At 36.7% G+C, this 17,454-nt stretch overlaps 1 protein-coding gene across 1 annotated transcript in view; it reads right to left on the reverse strand.

Annotated features, from left to right (window-relative positions):
• Positions 1 to 9,098: 9,098 nt before the first annotated feature.
• PTCHD4 (patched domain containing 4) overlaps positions 9,099 to 17,454 on the reverse strand; it is a 256,884-nt gene continuing 248,528 nt past the window's right edge. Inside the window, exon 4 of the mRNA XM_060188731.1 lies at positions 9,099 to 12,093. Coding sequence (XP_060044714.1) covers positions 10,460 to 12,093 — 1,634 coding nt within the window. The 3' untranslated portion in view covers positions 9,099 to 10,459. The remainder of the gene's footprint in view (positions 12,094 to 17,454) is intronic.

Here is a 17,454-nt window from a genome sequence, read left to right on the forward strand (position 1 = left end):
CCCATCTAGGGCTATTAAAAGTCCTTCAGAGATCTGTTCATATGTAATCTTGAGCCTGAAATGCTGAAATTCTAGGCTTATATTTGTAAGGGACAATTAGCTAATAAAACCTGTGTAGATTGAAATATATTGACATTTCCTGTCTCTTTCCAATGTGTTCATTTAAAAAAAAATACTAACATAGAAAGAAGAAAAAATAGTAAACAAAAAATGCCAACTTTTCCACTTATATTCTTCTTCAAAATTCTGTGATATCTTGTTTTTCTCATCAATTTATTTTTTACTGTCTCCTTTGATAATATTTATGTGAAATCATATTCCTTTTTATTTCATTAACAAGATGTGAATCATTTTAAACTTACTGAAAAAACTGGTTTATTTGTGTGTACCTGAAATTATTGCTTTTATATGGGATTTTATTCTTGTATAACTTGCTGTAAATTCCTTCATAGAGTGATATTATTAAATAGCTTACTTTCATTAGGTCAGAGATAGATAAGTCAGAGGTTGAAGGATTCCCTTGTTTATTTTTTCAGTGAATAGGTAATGAGTTTCTGATAAATAGAAAGACTTATGCTATTATTATGACAGTGGAAAAACATAAGCTTGATGCACATATAAATTACAGTAATACTTTATCCAGACTTTTGTGCTTGTAAATGTATTCAACTATCCACCTTAATTTTTTAATATTTGTTTATTTATTCCCTTTTGTTGCCCTTGTTGTTTTATTATTGTAGTTATTGTTGTTAATGTCATCCTTGTTGGATAGGACAGAGAGAAATGGAGAGAGGAGGGGAAGACAGAGAGAGGGAGAGAAACACAGATACCTGCAGACCTGCTTCACCACCTGTGAAAAGACTCCCCTGCAGGTGGGGAGCTGGGGGCTCGAACCAGGATCCTTAATGCTGGTCCTTGCGCTTTGCGCCGCGTACACTTAACCCGCTGCGATACCACCCGACTCCAGCCACCTTAATTTTTATAAATCCCATACTCATTTTTTTTTTTTTATCTAAAGGAAACGCGTTTTAATAATGCTAAGAAAAATTGTTTAGAAGCAAAAATTAAACACATTTAAGCAAGGAAAAGATCAAAATAAGTTAACAATTAAACTAATACATTTTATTAAAGAAAAAAATGGCTACCAAATAAAGTCAAACATATCCACACAAGATTTTGTACATTCATGTTTGAAAAAAAATGCACAAAACTACATAAAATGGTACTGGATGTTTTATCATGCAAGTAATGCCCATATGAAGATGACTTTGCAGTGAAAAAAAATTCTGAGGTGAAATTACAGATCATTGAATGACCTTGGAATAACTTTGGATGCAGATGTTAAATCCTGTGAATATTGGCGCCTTATGTAGACCTTAGAATGAATGTTGCCATGTTACTCATCAGAATATAGTGGACTCAGGTGTCCAAAAATATATCTTTCTTGGCTTTAATGAAATGAGGCTGACAATCCATGAGTTATTTTGTACAGATTTAGAACTATCACATACAGGCTAAGGGATGTGTCTTGTAACTAAGTTCTGTGCTTACTTGTAACTTAGGAGTCACTATCTTATTTGTCATTGCCTCCTTTCACATGATGAAAAAAAAAACAACAACAGTTGACTAAAGTGCTCATATATTTAATGTTCCCGCAGTAAGATAATGTAATGTGTGATGTTCTGATCAGAACATATTTGAATTGAATGTAAATTCAGATCAAAACATCACAACTACTAGGGAGTCTTAAAAAGCTATCTCGGTATTTCAATAGCAATTTTTATTTTCTACTTTACAGAGATCTTTGTGAACTTAAGAGATTCATTCAAGCATGCTTTATAAACTCCAAGGCCTGGAGTTTATAACTGTAACTTCATGTCGTAGGAATAATTGTTCTATATTCTCTCATGACATTATTTATGATGCATGTGTTCTTTAATCTTGCATTTTAAAGGACTAAAGTATGTTTTTTAGAACTGTGATTCAATAAGTGACCAAAGAACTATAGATTAATTTTCACTGTGACGTCATGAGGCATTATGGTTAAGAAATTTAATTCCTAGTCCAGAGGAATCTTTCCCTGATAGATAGTAAGCTCAAAGATCCTACGGAAGTTAAATGAGGAAATTATGTATGTTGACATTCTTTGGGACATTTAATATTAATTAAGAGTAAAATGAAATGGAATACGATGATTCTAAGAACATCCTAGCTTGCAGAATTTGGGATTGAACAAATAAATGAGAAAATTATTTTACCCCATGAATATTTGAATATACTAAGTATTCTTCATTATGGCTAACAGAGATAAATTTTTGTCGCGGTTGAAATAAAAGGTAAACATGACCAGAAATACTGTAGATGAATTTGCCTGCATGCACTGCAGTAGCTAAGTTGGGATCACATTTTTCTTGAATTTTTTACGTTATTGGCTTTAGATCATAGACTTTCTAAAAAGCTGAATCTGAGAAACTGGACATTTTGTCTGTGTACTCAAAGACTGAAAATGACAGTAACACAAGGCAATAGTTGTAAACTATTGAAACATTTTTCTTTGAGTTATTAAATTTAATTATCATAGAGATGCTTATTCACATAATAATACTTGCTTCACAGTAAAACGAACAGTGTGTACTCAAAAATCTCTTTCTTAAAATTCTTTTTCAAGCCTTTTTTCAAGAATAGCTTTAGTTTTACAGCTCAAAGTACAGAGTTACAAAGTAGAGCTTTAAATTTATTTTTTATGTCATTTGCAATACTTTGGGAGTAATAAATGAGACTGTTTTCATCAACTGGGTGTGATAAGAATCCATATTTTATAAAATATTAGAAAATAAATGTCCTCATAGGGTAAGCCATTTTAAATGGTAATTTGTCATGGGGTTTTAATTGATAGGGCACTGAAGTCTGATAACTTCATCCATTTTAATTGCTATTTTTCATTTGTTATAGCATTAATATTTGGTTTAACCAGGACTAAGATTAAATGGAATTTTGTCTTAGGAAAGAATAGCGAATAAAAACACTCAACTTTTACTTTCATGCCCACAATATGCCTATATGTCTCATGGGTCCAAATGTTTCCAAAGCTTTCCGGTTTTAGAATTCTAACAATAGTGCCAGGTGGTGGCACATCTGGTTGAGCCCTCGGTCCTCATCTGCAGGGGGAAAGCTTTGCAAGTGGTGAAGCAACACTACTCTTGTCTCTCTGTCTCTCTCCCTCTCCCTGCCTTCCTCTCAACTTCTGACTGTTTCTATACAATAAATAAAGATAATAATAAAAAAGAAATCTAACAACCAACAATAATAGTAGTGGCATCAAAAAATTATGCAAAACATCAATGTCTTACCTTTTTATTTATTTAGGTTAATCAACCAACGAAAACAGTAAACAAAGTGAATTTCACCTCTGTTGTTAAGAAGTGCACTTGAAATTTTTATTGAAGTTACTTACAATTTTTTTGGGGGTGGGCATCACCTTCTATGGACCATTGCCTTAAAGCCAATATATATATTTTTTCTGAACCAAATTGCAAGCTCTGGGGTATCTACAGAGAGACGGACAATTACCCTGAGAGATTTCTTGTTAATAAATATTATACTAACCAGAGACACACAAGCAGGACTGCGTAGATTGTCTTTTTACATTTATCTGGTTTAAATTTACAAAGTGAAAGGGCATCAAGAGAGGTGCTAAATAATATTGCTTCGTGGCTTTCATCTTCTGCCATTAGTCAAAAGTTGATGCCATTTTGTCTTTAAATATTCTGATGAGGTAGTTTGGAAAGATCTCTGCCCTTTTCAATCTATGACAGATTTCCTATTTAAGAGCAAGAAAGTGTATTGCTGAAAAGTGCGCATAATGGTCAGGGAAGTATAATAATAAAATTGTAGCTTAGATTTTGCTAAAACGTTGGGATTTTTGCATTGGTAATTTGAGGTCTAATTTTTTTAGTATCCAGAGGAAGAAAGAAGGCAGAATTTTGATTCTGTTTTAAAACAGAGACTGTGTACTCTACCAGGGCATGCAGCAATGATCACTGTTCAGTCTTTCCCAGTTCTTAGTGTGTCCACCAATAACTAGCAAGTCAGTCAAACAGAGTAATGTTTTCAATTCCAGAAGAGAGCCTATAGATCATATTGATATTAGAAAAACTACATCATAACACAGGGTACTGTAGACTGTCTCTTCAAATCCCAGACAGTAAACTATGTAAGACTGTTAACTAACAAACTTAGAATAAAATCTAGTGTCTTTTATCCACAACAGTCTCTCTTAGTCACTTTTAGGAAGTTCTTTGGTGAAATCTACCAAAGTATTAAAGTTCTTTTTTCTCCCCTCATTTGATGATCTCCATGGGTAATACGGATTTTTCTAAAGATTGGGGAAATAGAGAGGGAGAATGTCGTACTGTCTTCCTGTCTGGTTATGCCATTGGTGGTATAGGGAACTGTAAGAGAGTTACAGATGAGTTCTAAACACTCCATGTTAGATAAGTACAAATATGTGATATGCACCAGGAGTCACATATAACCAGTGGATTTCTGTTTTTGTCTTGTTTCCTTAATTTTTTAGTTGGAAGGTTAATGGTTTACAGTACAGACCCGGACAGTTTTTATCTTATTTTAAGACATCACAGTAACATCACCTGTGTGAGCTTCTTAGAATAACTATGAAAAATAGTAATAAAGACTTTTATGTAGTTTATAAACGTTCAAATTAGCAGTAATTTTTTTATAAATACTTTTTTTATACTAAAAGTATCTACCTACAGAGATTCTTGGTTTAGCATATAATCCCACTGATTTTTTTTCTTTTAACGTTTTTCCTTTTACAGATGTTGACACATGGTTAAAATTTCTCCCCTTACCCTAATAGGTGTGTACAAAACACTCGCACCCCCAGTCTAGGTCCTTCTACCATCATGTACTAGGACCCGAAAGCTCCCTACGCCTGCCCTTCCCAGAATCCTTTGCTTTGGTGCAGTACACCAAACACAGTCCAGGTTCTACTTAACTTCTGCCCATGAGTGAGATCATCCCATATCTAGCCTTCTCTTTCAGTCCTACTGGATTTTGACAACACATTTAGATGGATATTATCCTTGATTAGACATCTGTACTATTTATTATATGATTTCTAAGCCTGTATATTTCTCTTTCTAGACTGTTGATTTCACGAGAAAAGCAGGTCACTTCTCTGTCAGCCCAAGAGAGGTCCTCATTAAGTGCAGAGGAAGGTTATATATATATAAATTATATATATTATATATATATATAATAATTCATTAGATATGTCCAAGATACACCAAGTAGAGCTTAGTCATCCCTGGGAAATTTTCTTTCACGTCTGGCACTTACATGAAGCTTCATTTAAAGGAGTTTCACACGTGAAAATTCAGGAACTCTTTCCCTAGAAAGGGCAAATTAAGAATCTGTATTGCCAGCAGTTAAGAATCTATAGTTCAGAAACACCATGCAAATCTATATGCTGTATGCTAAGTTATAAAATCTGTGGATTTTTCCCCCCATTAATTCTATCATACGTACTTATAGACTCCTTGAATTCTAGGTATGTGAACTCACTTCTCAACATCCTTCCCAACATTTACAAATGCTATCCAAATCCAATGCGACATATCAAACACTGAATATTATCTCTTTGTTTCTATAAGTAGTAAGTGTTGGTGAATCAAACTTTGGCCATTTAATTTGGAAAACAATGGAATTTATTGCTTTAATACTTGCATGTAGTCACAAACATACTAGACCTAGTGTTAAGAATCTTTGTTGTCTTAACTTATGATTTTAATACGGCCTTAAGATCTAATTCATTGGTAGTCATGACTTTGAAGATGAACCAGCAAAAAGAAAACCTAGGTCACTTCCCCATATACAATTCACTGAGGGAACATTCGTTTAAAGGATTAATGTAAACACATTTAGTTTCAAAGTAGGAGATGTCAAGGGTGTGGCAATTCAACTATAGATATGCTCTGAGTTAATATCAAATTTGTCACAGATTTTTCTGGTAACAGAAATGGCAAGAAGCTTTTTTCTCTTTAAAGGAAACAAAAGCACTTCCAAAGGTGTTTTTGAATAGATGACAACTTTCTGGTTCATATTTGAAAGGACTCTCAGAACCATTTATAAACACCAACAAAATGGTTTGAGCAGAAAGATTCCTCTAGAAAAGGATTAAATGAAACAACTGGGTTCTTGAGTCCCCGTGAGACAATATCTAAAGTTCAGTCTCAAGGTGTTGTATTCTTTAATTCACTAGCAAGCTAGCAAATATAGGAAATTAAATCACTAACACATAACCTGTTATATTCTTTACCTGGAATCCCACCTCCAGGATTTTCTAGAGGACATTCTAGACTTCTAGAATCACCGCCATTGATAACCAGGGACAGCGACTTTCCAAATGTTCCCATTGGGATGGAATTTTTCTGTGGGCTTTAGATCCTCGGGACCAAAAGGTAGGAGACATTTATGAATAGGTGATCTGAGGATTTTAATAAAAGCTGAAATAATCATGTAATAGTGCCTTTTAAAATCGACGTGCTAACAGTAATGATGCGTGCATAGTGCTGGGTATTCATAACTATCTGGTCATAAAAATATGTGACTGCAGGTATGATATTTACAGCCAACTTATAAAAATACACGTGATTCTAAATGGCAAGAGCTAATCCCTAATTCTAACCACAAGCCATGGAAGATTTGTTTATTAAGGGAGAATGCACTGGGTAGTTATATAGAGGACAAAACTCTCATCCTCCTGAAATCAATTCAAGAATGGCTACTGTAGTATCATAGGAACTTCATTTAACCCTTCTGATTTCCTAAGACCAAACCAAAGTTCTGTGGAAATGAACAGGAGTCACATGGGGAAGGAATACTCACATAATACAACCCCAACAGAAAATAATCCTTTCATAGACTATTCATGCAAAACTTTCAAAGAGGTTCATGGCCCCTGGAAGAATTCTTGGCAAGATATTTAAGCACATCTTTAGTTACAAAAATATGTGCATGGCTTAAGTTTATCTGAGTACCTCTTTTGAGACTATCAGTCACTAGGACAGTGGTACTTAATAATACAAATTTAAATTCTAATGGGTGGAAACAAATTTATATTCTAGTTTAAATTCAGAAAGAGCTGTGACTACTTGCAAGTTTTTAAAAATCCCTAACTCCCAGCTAAAGACAATATTCTACGTATTTGAGATTTTTCCTCACAGGTTTCTTTTCCTGGGGGAATTGATTCATAATTTTCTAGCAGCAGATAAGGCCCTACATTGAATATCATTAGTATTTCAAAAATAGACAAAATAATAAGAGCAAACTAGAAAAATAAGGAGGAGTTGCCTACATGAAGCCAAAAAGGGGAGAAATCACAAGTTACCTTCATATCATGATCTCATATTTTAGGTTGTTTTTTTTTTTCTATTCAATATCTGCAAGTTTTGGAAATGACTGTTTCAAAGTGAAGTTGGGGTTAGATGATAATCATTTTGCTTCTCCCTGGACTTAAAATACATCTTAGGACTGAGTTAGGGGCATTTGGGATGGTAGATGAACTCCTTCAGAAAAGTCATTGCAGTTCAATTATTGCTATAGTTCGTTCAAGAATTACATATTATGGGAATGATAATGTCCCTTTCAAAAACTTGACCCCTTACAGGCTGGGGGAGACAGTGTAGTGGTTAGGCAAAAGGCTTTCATACCAGAGCTTCTAAGGTCCCAGGTTCAGCCTTCAGAACCTCAACTATAAACCAGATTTGAACAGTACTCTGGTGAAAATAGTAGCAGCAACAGCAAACCTACTCTTGTAGTCATGTAAACCAGGAGAAATTCATATTGATATTGATTTTAGTTGCTTTGATCATTGAAAAAGAAAAAAAAAACTATTTGACCCACTCAAAAGAAATTAACAGAATGGAGGGATGACATTAAAACTGTCTCATGGGAATGACCATATAAGCCTCTGTCTCCATATGAACCTGGCATCTGGCATGTTAGCTTCTTCTTCACCAATTAGTCTACTGGTCTTCTGTGCAGAGGGAATTGTCCATGGCAAATAAAGTTAATATAAGAGACCTGAATTGACAGATGTAAAAAAACAGGGAAATAAGTGAAATGTGATAAACCATGGACAAAATGGAGTGACGATCGATGCAATTTCTCTGCTGATTTACCCGTCCTCTTTAGAAAGGAATGTAAACAACATCTTCATGAATGCTGAAGGAATTGTGGTAAAAAAAATTCCCTTTCCCTAAAAAACCTATCTCCTCAGATGCTTGTGCTTCAGATACGAGATCCTGGTCTGGAGGTTTACTAGTGCCAGATGTCTTTGTTTTTTTTTTTCCTTAATGAAACAGTTCAGGAGGCAAAAGCAAGGTTAAAAAATGTGAAAAAAAAGTGTAAAACCAATAAAGCTAAGTCTACAGGAATTGTTGTTCACATTTCATCTACTGATTTTGTTCCCAGATTAATACAGTTGAAAAAACCGTTATCATTTCTAACAGAAGCTCAGTAACTTCAAAGTAGAACAAGACAAACTCTGTATGATAAAATAAAATTTGGTTAATTTCTTTTTTTATTTTAAAGAAAATTCTCTCTCTTTTTAAACAGTTTTATAAACTCTGTATGTAAAAATACACTTGTTTTGTCACTTCATTAAGCTATTAAATAATTTCGTAGGACTGCAACCAGAACAAAATGGTTTATTTCTCCTTTTAAAAAAAAAAATTAAATGACTTCTAGATTTTTCAGATTTTAGCATTTTTAATCTAGTTAAAGCATACTACATTTGATGGGAAACTATAGTGTTCTTTCAGGTTATAGAACGCTCTATCAGTTCTTAATCATTGGGCATTTATTCAGTCCTTCCTGAAAATTAACTTATGTTACTATTTGGAATGGGAAAAGCTATCCTCTAGAAATTTTCTGACTGTAGCCTCGTATTAATCCAAGTTAAGCACCCAACTGACTGACTCTACCTTCCATGGAATGACTCTAAACTTGACTCAATAAGAACAATTACTTCAGTACTTTCTGTAAGCCAGAATTCAGTAGCAGTTACAGCTACTCTACATACCACCTGTGGAGAACTATGATGGCCCTAGGGAATGGGGCAGTAGATGAGCACTTTACACATAGTGAATAATGGCATTCCAGTAGAGTGATCATGGTGTGTGCTAATGTTCCAAATGTTAATGCAAGGAACACTCTAGACTTCATAGGATTAGAATATTTTCCTTACACTAAGAACCTGCCGATGGCCTCACAGAATGTTGATGACCCAGTTTACTCTATTTCATGCTACCACGAGTTTCTTAGTTATGTCTCCTTTCTTCTATATGATCTATCTACATTCCATGGCAATGTACTTTTGCCATCTAAAATGAGAGAAGCTGTGACTATGGGATACCCCAACATACACAGTTGTGTGTCATATACATGTATGTCTGGATAGCATGTGTAAAGTGTTCGTTTGCAGTGGAAAGCTCTCTGGAAGCAGGCAAATCAGCCTTTCCAAGGACAGGAAGCATTACATGCCCATGAAAAGCCATATCAATTATCGAGCTCTAACAGGAGATGTAAGATCTTGACTACACGGTCATTAATTCAAATGCTTTTATGATTTGTGTTGTCGTTGTTGTTGTTAAGCCATTCAAAGAAAGATTCTCAAATATAGATCACACAACATAGTGAACTGAGTGGGATCACATCTCTATGTTGCGTACTGCACAGTTGAATAATGGTCTTGCTGCTGAATACTTGAGTTGATTTTGAATGAGCACTAATACATGTATATTTGACTAAGGCTGATTTGACATTCTAGAGAAATACCAATTTATTTGGACATCTTCTTCACACAAATGTCAATGTATACACTAAAGACAAATCTAAGTATATGTATATATCAGATATATACATATATGTACACATAAAATGAATTGGGAAGTCCTTTGGTATAGACAGGATTAAATATGTACTTCCCAAGTGCATAGGTTTCCTTTGATCAACCTGTTAAAACAAACAAACAAACATGAAAAGTGTCATGGCAACTTTGATATTTATGTCTTTTTTTTTTCTATTTGGAGTCCCCCATTCTTTTTTTCTCCATCTCTTAACAATTCTTTGAAAATGTGGTTGTGTTCCTTTTTGCCTCCTAATACTCCATTGATTTATCTGTTCCTTGGAAGAGCTCTAGAATTCCATCCAGAAACGTATCTTTAGTGGAGAACAAGGTTGCAAAGAACTTTCCCCTTTTTTTGATTCCCTCTTACCCCTGTGAAGTGGACCTCTTGTGTCATGAATCATTTCATTTGTGATCTGACTTGCCTTGTTAACACTGGACAGCCCAAGCAGCTGAGGTCTGAGCTTTACTCGCCCTGCTTCGTTGTGCAATACTGGAAAAGAAAAATTATCCATTAGTCTACACACTTCAGACGGTAGTGACGTGATCAGGATTCTCTTGAATTTCTATGCATTCAATTTCCTCTCTCTCCTTTTGTTTGGCACGCTTCTTTTTCTTGTGGTGCTTTTTGGAAGGGGGGAAAAAGGTTAGGAACACAGGTAAAATAACAAAACAGTGCAGAAGTGTACAACTCCCAGTGAGCAGCAAGCATTTGAACAGTGTGAAGGTCAGGTTTGAAGGCACAAATAGGAGGGGGACCAACCCAATAAGAAAAGAAGTAACATTTTGCAAAATGGCTGTCCCGTGCTCTTGCAGGGAGTTTTTTATACATTGTGTTCGGGTGTGCTCAGTTCCTAATACAAATGTGTAAAGCAGTGGTGCACAGTGGTCAATGGCGAAATTTAAAGTGTAGATAAGGCACAAGATAGAAATGCAATCCATATCGACATTCCATAATGTCATCAAGCCCAGAACGCCCAGCTCAATTGAGGTGACACTAAGAATTAGCCAGAAATTTCCCAGAGGGTGGATCACTAGGAAGAAAGTCAGGATTAAGATCAGGAGAACACCAAAGCCTGCAATTAGAACAGGCACCGTGACAGATAAGCTGTAGTGGTCCATGAACACAAAGGAAGGGTTGAACACGATGAAGCGGATACTCTTGGAGAGAGACAGGGGCCTCAGCTTTTCCAATACTTCTATCACTTCCCTCTGCTTGTCTCTGCTAGTCCTGGCCACCAGATACAACCGTGAAGCAATGATGTTGCTTTCGTCCCCTGCCTTGGAGAAGATGATATCGTTTCGAAAGTGTAGGAATTCTGGCTTTTTTAAAAAGGAACTTTGCAGGACATTGATAAAGTCACTCTTATTATTGGCACTGATATTGCTAACTTTCAGGAACTGATAATATTGTTCCACCCAGGACACTGAAGTGAACCCACTACAGAGTCTCTGCAGGTCCTCTTGGACACTGCTGTTCCAGTACTCAAGGGGTTCATAGACATAGAATCCTATTACAGGACTGTAGTTGCTGAAATATTTCTGCTGAATGGTGGCATAGGAAACACTTGGGGAATCACTGGCTAGTAAATTGATGATATTGGCTCTGTCACTTATCTGCAAGCACCCCATGAAGGAGAAGGAAGCATAGATGAGATAGAGGATGACAACAAATGGCTTCACATAGATATTGGTAATCCATTCATTGTAATGCTCACGGAGGAAGTGCTGAATGAAGTGGTGTTGATAGGGATTAGCCTCGTGGTGGGCGGTCTGCTGACGTCCGTCACTCATCACTGTCTGGAACCACACAGGTTTGCGGTCAAGATATTCTGCAGAAGGGATCTTACAGCAAAAGATGCTGTGGTAGCGATTTTGTTCTAGTTGGCCCGCGAAGACGAGACAGGAGCCAAAGAAGGAAAAAATGTAGAAGTAATTCAACAGAATGGAGATGCACATGTTTTGACAGAAGACCTTTACAGCCTCTATATTTGTAAATGGGCTCGCTCCCATGCCAAAGGTTATAAAGTACAAGGAACTCGTCATGGTATAGGTGACCATCACATCAGAATAGGCATCGGCTATTCTGTCTTTGAAGGGCAAATTCTCTCTGGTTCTTCTCCATCCAGACAGAAGCTCAAATACTCCTTTGGTTCCATGACCTAATTTTCAAAAAAGGAGACAAAGAATTATTATTATTTCTTACTCCTATTCAAGTTATTACCCAACAGATTATCCATGCCACATAGTACCATTGTCTCATCCGGGTCTCAGAACCTGTGTGAGATAGGACATATCTGGTCAAGTGAGTTCCCACTTCAAAGTCCAAACTTACTGATATTCTGGGTAAAGCAAAACATTGATTACATATTGTGTTAACGATGGGCATCTCCCGTCTCCAAACGAGCTTCAGCACCCTATCAGTGCTTGATTGATTGATGTATTCCTTTGTCTCCATCTGAAAATGATTGACATGCTGATTTAAGAAATTATAAAATGGTTCTAATCACTCGCATTGTCTTTGAGTTGATTTTACAATGTTAATAATCTGCTTGTTGACCAAATGGCTTATAATCACTTCCTATAGATTTGATTCATAACACTGTATGGGTGTTCAAAACATCTTACAGGTCACATAAAAGATAAGACAAATGATTCAGGGTTAAAGATCATAGCAAACATTTTCTTTGGACTCATCACAGAGATTTATTTTTTCCATACAGAGCATATGCTGACTAAAGATTTGACTGCTTCATTAAAAGGGATGGTGAGTGCTAATTTTTTAAAACCAACTTCTGGGGGCCAGGTGGTGGCACATCTTGTTAAGCGCACAGGTTACAGTGCTCAAAGATCTGGGTTTGAGCCCCTGGTCCCCACCCTGCAGGGGGAAAGGGTTCACAAGTGATGAAGCAGTGCTGCAGGTGTCTCTCTTCCTCTCTCCCTCTCTATCACCCCTTCCCTCTTGATTTCTAGCTATCTCTATTCAATAAATAAGTAAATTAAAAAATTTAAGAAGTTTGAAAAAACAAAGACCAACTTCTGTGCACCCTTTAATAAGAGCAAATAAAAGACAGTTTATTCAGCAAATATCACTTAAGTACTAATCGTGTGTTGGGTACTGTTAGATACTGAACTATTTTCCATTCTTTTCCTTTCTTTTTTTTTTTTTTCCTTTTCTTTCCTTCAGGAACTTGACAGTTCTTAAGAGGCTACAGTTTGCTTTGCTACTAAAAAAAAGAACACATCTGGGCATGTAAAAGTCAATACCCTATCTGAAATCTCCTTTTAACTCATTTTCCTGAATTAGCTCTGTCAATTACTATTTACAGATAACCACTGGTAACTTCCTTTGTAAATGAAAGTCACTGTGGATTACTCTTACCCATATGGCATAGTAATATTACACAAGAACTTTTTCTATGAATGGAGACAAGCTGTGCTTGGACTATTCTTGGGGAAATCCATCATACAAAATGCAGCTTACACAATGCAGTGACCTAGTTCAAGAGAACCTGGAAAATGAACATTATATGGAACCAAGACATTGGAGTTACATATTACAGATGCAAGTTAACTTAATAGCCCTTTAACAAATATAATGGTCAGGGCCTAACAATAAACATTATTTTGTGTTATTGATAAGATTTTCTAGCTAATAGGTCCATTTTAGGTAGATTCCAAAGTGCCCATGACTTTATTAGTTTTTGCCTAAACCTGACATCTGATATTCAGGTGGACCCAAGTTCTTGTCTGGGGAGATGATGTCATGGGTGGAAAAGGGGCTAGAAAGCTGAATCAGGGAAGAGAGTAGCTCTCTAATATGAGGAAGGTGTTTAAATATTGTTGACTGTAAACCCCATCAATTTAATCTGGGGCCCATATTCAGCTTAGGAGCCTATGTAACTTCTGCATCCTTGTAGGTCCAAACTTGTGTTCTGTGCTCATGAGTAGGAACATTCCAAGTTACACTAATTTCAGGAACCATTTTCCTCAGGTGGTAGATAGAGTATGTTATCCAACCTCCCTTAGGAGAATGGAACATTCCCTACCATTGTTGATGCACATTGAGGGCAAGGTCCTACGGGGGCCTCCCAAGGGGTCCATTATACTGTGATGACCAGTGATAATGGAGAGAGGGATCTAATCCGAGGTCTAGGCTCATTGTGTCTGTGTGGGAATCCCAGGACTCCCCGACTAGGGCCCCAGCTGATGGGGTGGCTTGATAGTGACTAAAGAGTCATCAAGACAGTATGTCAGTCCCTTGCCTTCATTCAGCTTTTGTAGTCCTTACTTTGGTAAGGTTAGCTTTGGAGTGACTGAGGGAGGAGTAATAGGAAGTAGGTAAGAAGTGTATCTAGGTGTAAGTAGAAATTATTTCATTAGGCACTTTATGGTGTCCTTTTTAGGTCTTTCTACTTCCTTGCTTCAAAATGGAGATCCCAAATCTTCATCTGCAATATACTTGCCTTTAGGCTCATGATTAGTCAATAATTTGTATGGCTTAACTCTTTTTTCAGCCACCAGGTTCCAGATGCTACCATGATGCCAACCAGACTTCCCTGGACAGATGACCCCACCAGTGTGTCCTGGAGCTCTGCTTCCCCAGAGCCCTTCCCCACTAGGGAAAGAGAGAGACAGGCTGAGAGTATGGATCGACCTTTCAATGCTCATGTTCAGTGGGGAGAAAATTACAGAAGCCAGACCTTCCACCTTCTGCATCCCATAATAACCCTGGGTCCATACTCCCAGAGGGTTAAAGATTAAGAAAGCTATCAGGGGAGGAGATATGGAGTCTGGTGTTGGGAATTGTACCCTTCATATCCTATGGTGTGGTCAGTGTTTCAATTTTATAAATAAGTAAAAAAAAAAATCTCCCCTTTAAAAACTTTTTTTTTTTTGGCTAAGCTATATGATTCTTCTTCCTTAATTTTATTTAGGTTGCAACCCACAATATACAAGACTATATTTTACAGCTGACCTTTCAATGAGGAGTCATGGCTAGTAGGTCCATTTTAGGTAGATTCCAAAGGGCCCATGAGTTTATTAGTTTTTGCCTGAGCCTGACATCTGATATTCAGGTGGACTCAAGTTCTTATCTGGGGAGATGATGTCATGGATGGGAAAGGGGCTAGAAAGCTGGATCAGGGAAGAGAGTAGCTCCCTAACATGGGAAAAGTATTTAAATATTGAAGATTATGAGACGTGCACTTAGATGTAAAGTAAGATTTTTTTGAAGGAATAATATATTCCTTATAATTAATTACTAGTTCAACATATATGTATTTTTAATCTAATGGATTTTAGCAATACTGTTATTTCTGTCTTTTGCAAGACTCCTTGACCAAAGAAAAGACTTGTTCCCTCTCATTCCCCTGACAAAATTAAATGTCTGATTATTAGTCAAGGCAGTTAAAATAATTCTTTAATTAGAACACTTTCCTCCTGAAATGAGGATTCTTGCTATCTTTGTAATCACAGCGGGGGTGGGAAGCCTACCTGGAGCTATAGCTACAGTTGGTCTGCCTTTGCTAATGGCCGCTTTTATGTAATACTGGATGCACTATGTAGGCCAGATTGCTGCTTTATATAGTACAAAGGTCTGCATATGTGGGCAGAGGATGTTAACCATACCAGGTTAAGACATCACTTTCAATGTGAAAAAAGACTGAAATCATAATTTCCAAACTGCTAGGAGGTGGCATGTCTCAGCACACTCACAGATTTAGGTAATTTGAAGAGTGTTCCTATAGAGATGTACTCATGCAGTTCTCACCCTGATCTGCCCACTTCCAGCAATTTAAACATATTACTTGATTCCGTCAGTCTTACCTTCCACATATGCCGTGTGTGTGTGTGTGTGTGTGTGTGTGTGTGTGTGTTTCCTTTATAATATCTTCTTCTCTCACTTCTGGTCATACTAGAGTTTTATCCATGGGCCTGGTAAGGTCTAGCTCAATTTTCATCTTTCTCATGAAGCAGTCTCAGATTCTTCCAGGCAGACTGATCTTTTCTGTACCTTAACATCTTATTACACTGACTATCCACTCATGTTGGCATTCAACCATGTACTACTTTGCTTGGAATATGTGGCTTTCTCAGTATATGTTTTATCTAGTTAGACTGCAAAATCTTCAAGGTCAGGGAATACATTTTATATTACTTTTATATTCTTCAAAACATCTGGTAAAGTGCTAGTTTCTCAGAAGGTGCTCTCTGATCTCATGTTGAATTTTATTAAATTTAGTTCTAATTTTTGATTGTAGATGGACCAAGATAATGCATCCTTTAATTACTTATTCTAAATTGTGTTAATCTATTTATTTCTCTCTAATTCATGCCCAGAAGAGCTACATACTTTCAATTCAATTCAATTCAATTCAATTCAATTCAATTCAATTCAATTCAATTCAGTTCAGTTTACTTAGTTCAGTTCAGTTCAATTCAATTCAATTTATTGAGAATTTGCTACCTAGGAGGACTGTTTTTATTTTATTTATTTATTCCTTTTGTTGCCCTTGTTGTTTTATTTTTGTAGTTATTATTGATTTTGTCATTGTTGGATAGGACAGAGAGAAATGGAGACAGGAAGGGAAGACAGAGAGGGTGAGAGAAAGGTAGACACCTGCAGACCTGCTTCACAAACTGTGAAGTGACTCCCCTGCAGGTGGGGAGCTGGGGGCTCGAACCTGGATCCTTCATCAGGTTCTTCTGCTTTGCACCACATGAGTGCATGGCATGGTAACACATACAAGTGGGACCTAATAACTAGGGACAGGGAAGTCTTTTTTAAAATTTTTTATTTATAAAAAGGAAACATTGACAAAACAATATTTATTTATAAAAAGGAAACATTGACAAAACCATAGGATAAGAAGGATACAGCTTCACACAATCCCCGCCACTAGAACTCTGTATCCCATCCCCTCCCTGATAGCTTTCCTGTTCATTAACCCTCTGGGAGTATGGACCCAGTGTCATATTGTGGGGTGCAGAAGGTGGAAGGTCTGGCTTCTGTAATTGCTTCCCAGCTGAACATAGGTGTTGACAGGTTGATCCATACTCCCAGTCTGTCTCTCTCTTCCCCTAGTGGGGGAAGGGCTCTGGGGAAGCAGAGCTCCAGGACACATTGGTGGGGTTGTCTGGAACAGGGAAGTCTTAAAAGCAAGCAGGAAACACAATCTTTTGATCATGTAGCAGTCCTAATTATTAGGTTTCACTTGTAAGTGATATCTTTCTGTATTTTTCATTCTCTTTTTTGGCTTATCTCACTTGACATGATGCCAACCAGTTCCAGCCAAGGTAATGCAAAGGAGATGACTGCATAGATTTTATTTTTCCTTTTCTTTTACTGGGGGATTAATAGTTAATAGGATAGTTTTTTACAGCTGAGTAGTATTCCCTTGTGTATATTCCACAGTCTTTTTTAGCCACTCATCTGTTGTTAGACACCTGGGTTACTTCCAAGCTTTGACAATCACAAATTATGCTGCTAACTATAGGTGCACACAGATCAAAGTTCAAGG

The sequence above is a fragment of the Erinaceus europaeus genome, chromosome 4 (genome assembly GCF_950295315.1).
Source record: "Erinaceus europaeus chromosome 4, mEriEur2.1, whole genome shotgun sequence".
Taxonomy (NCBI): Eukaryota; Metazoa; Chordata; class Mammalia; order Eulipotyphla; family Erinaceidae; genus Erinaceus; species Erinaceus europaeus.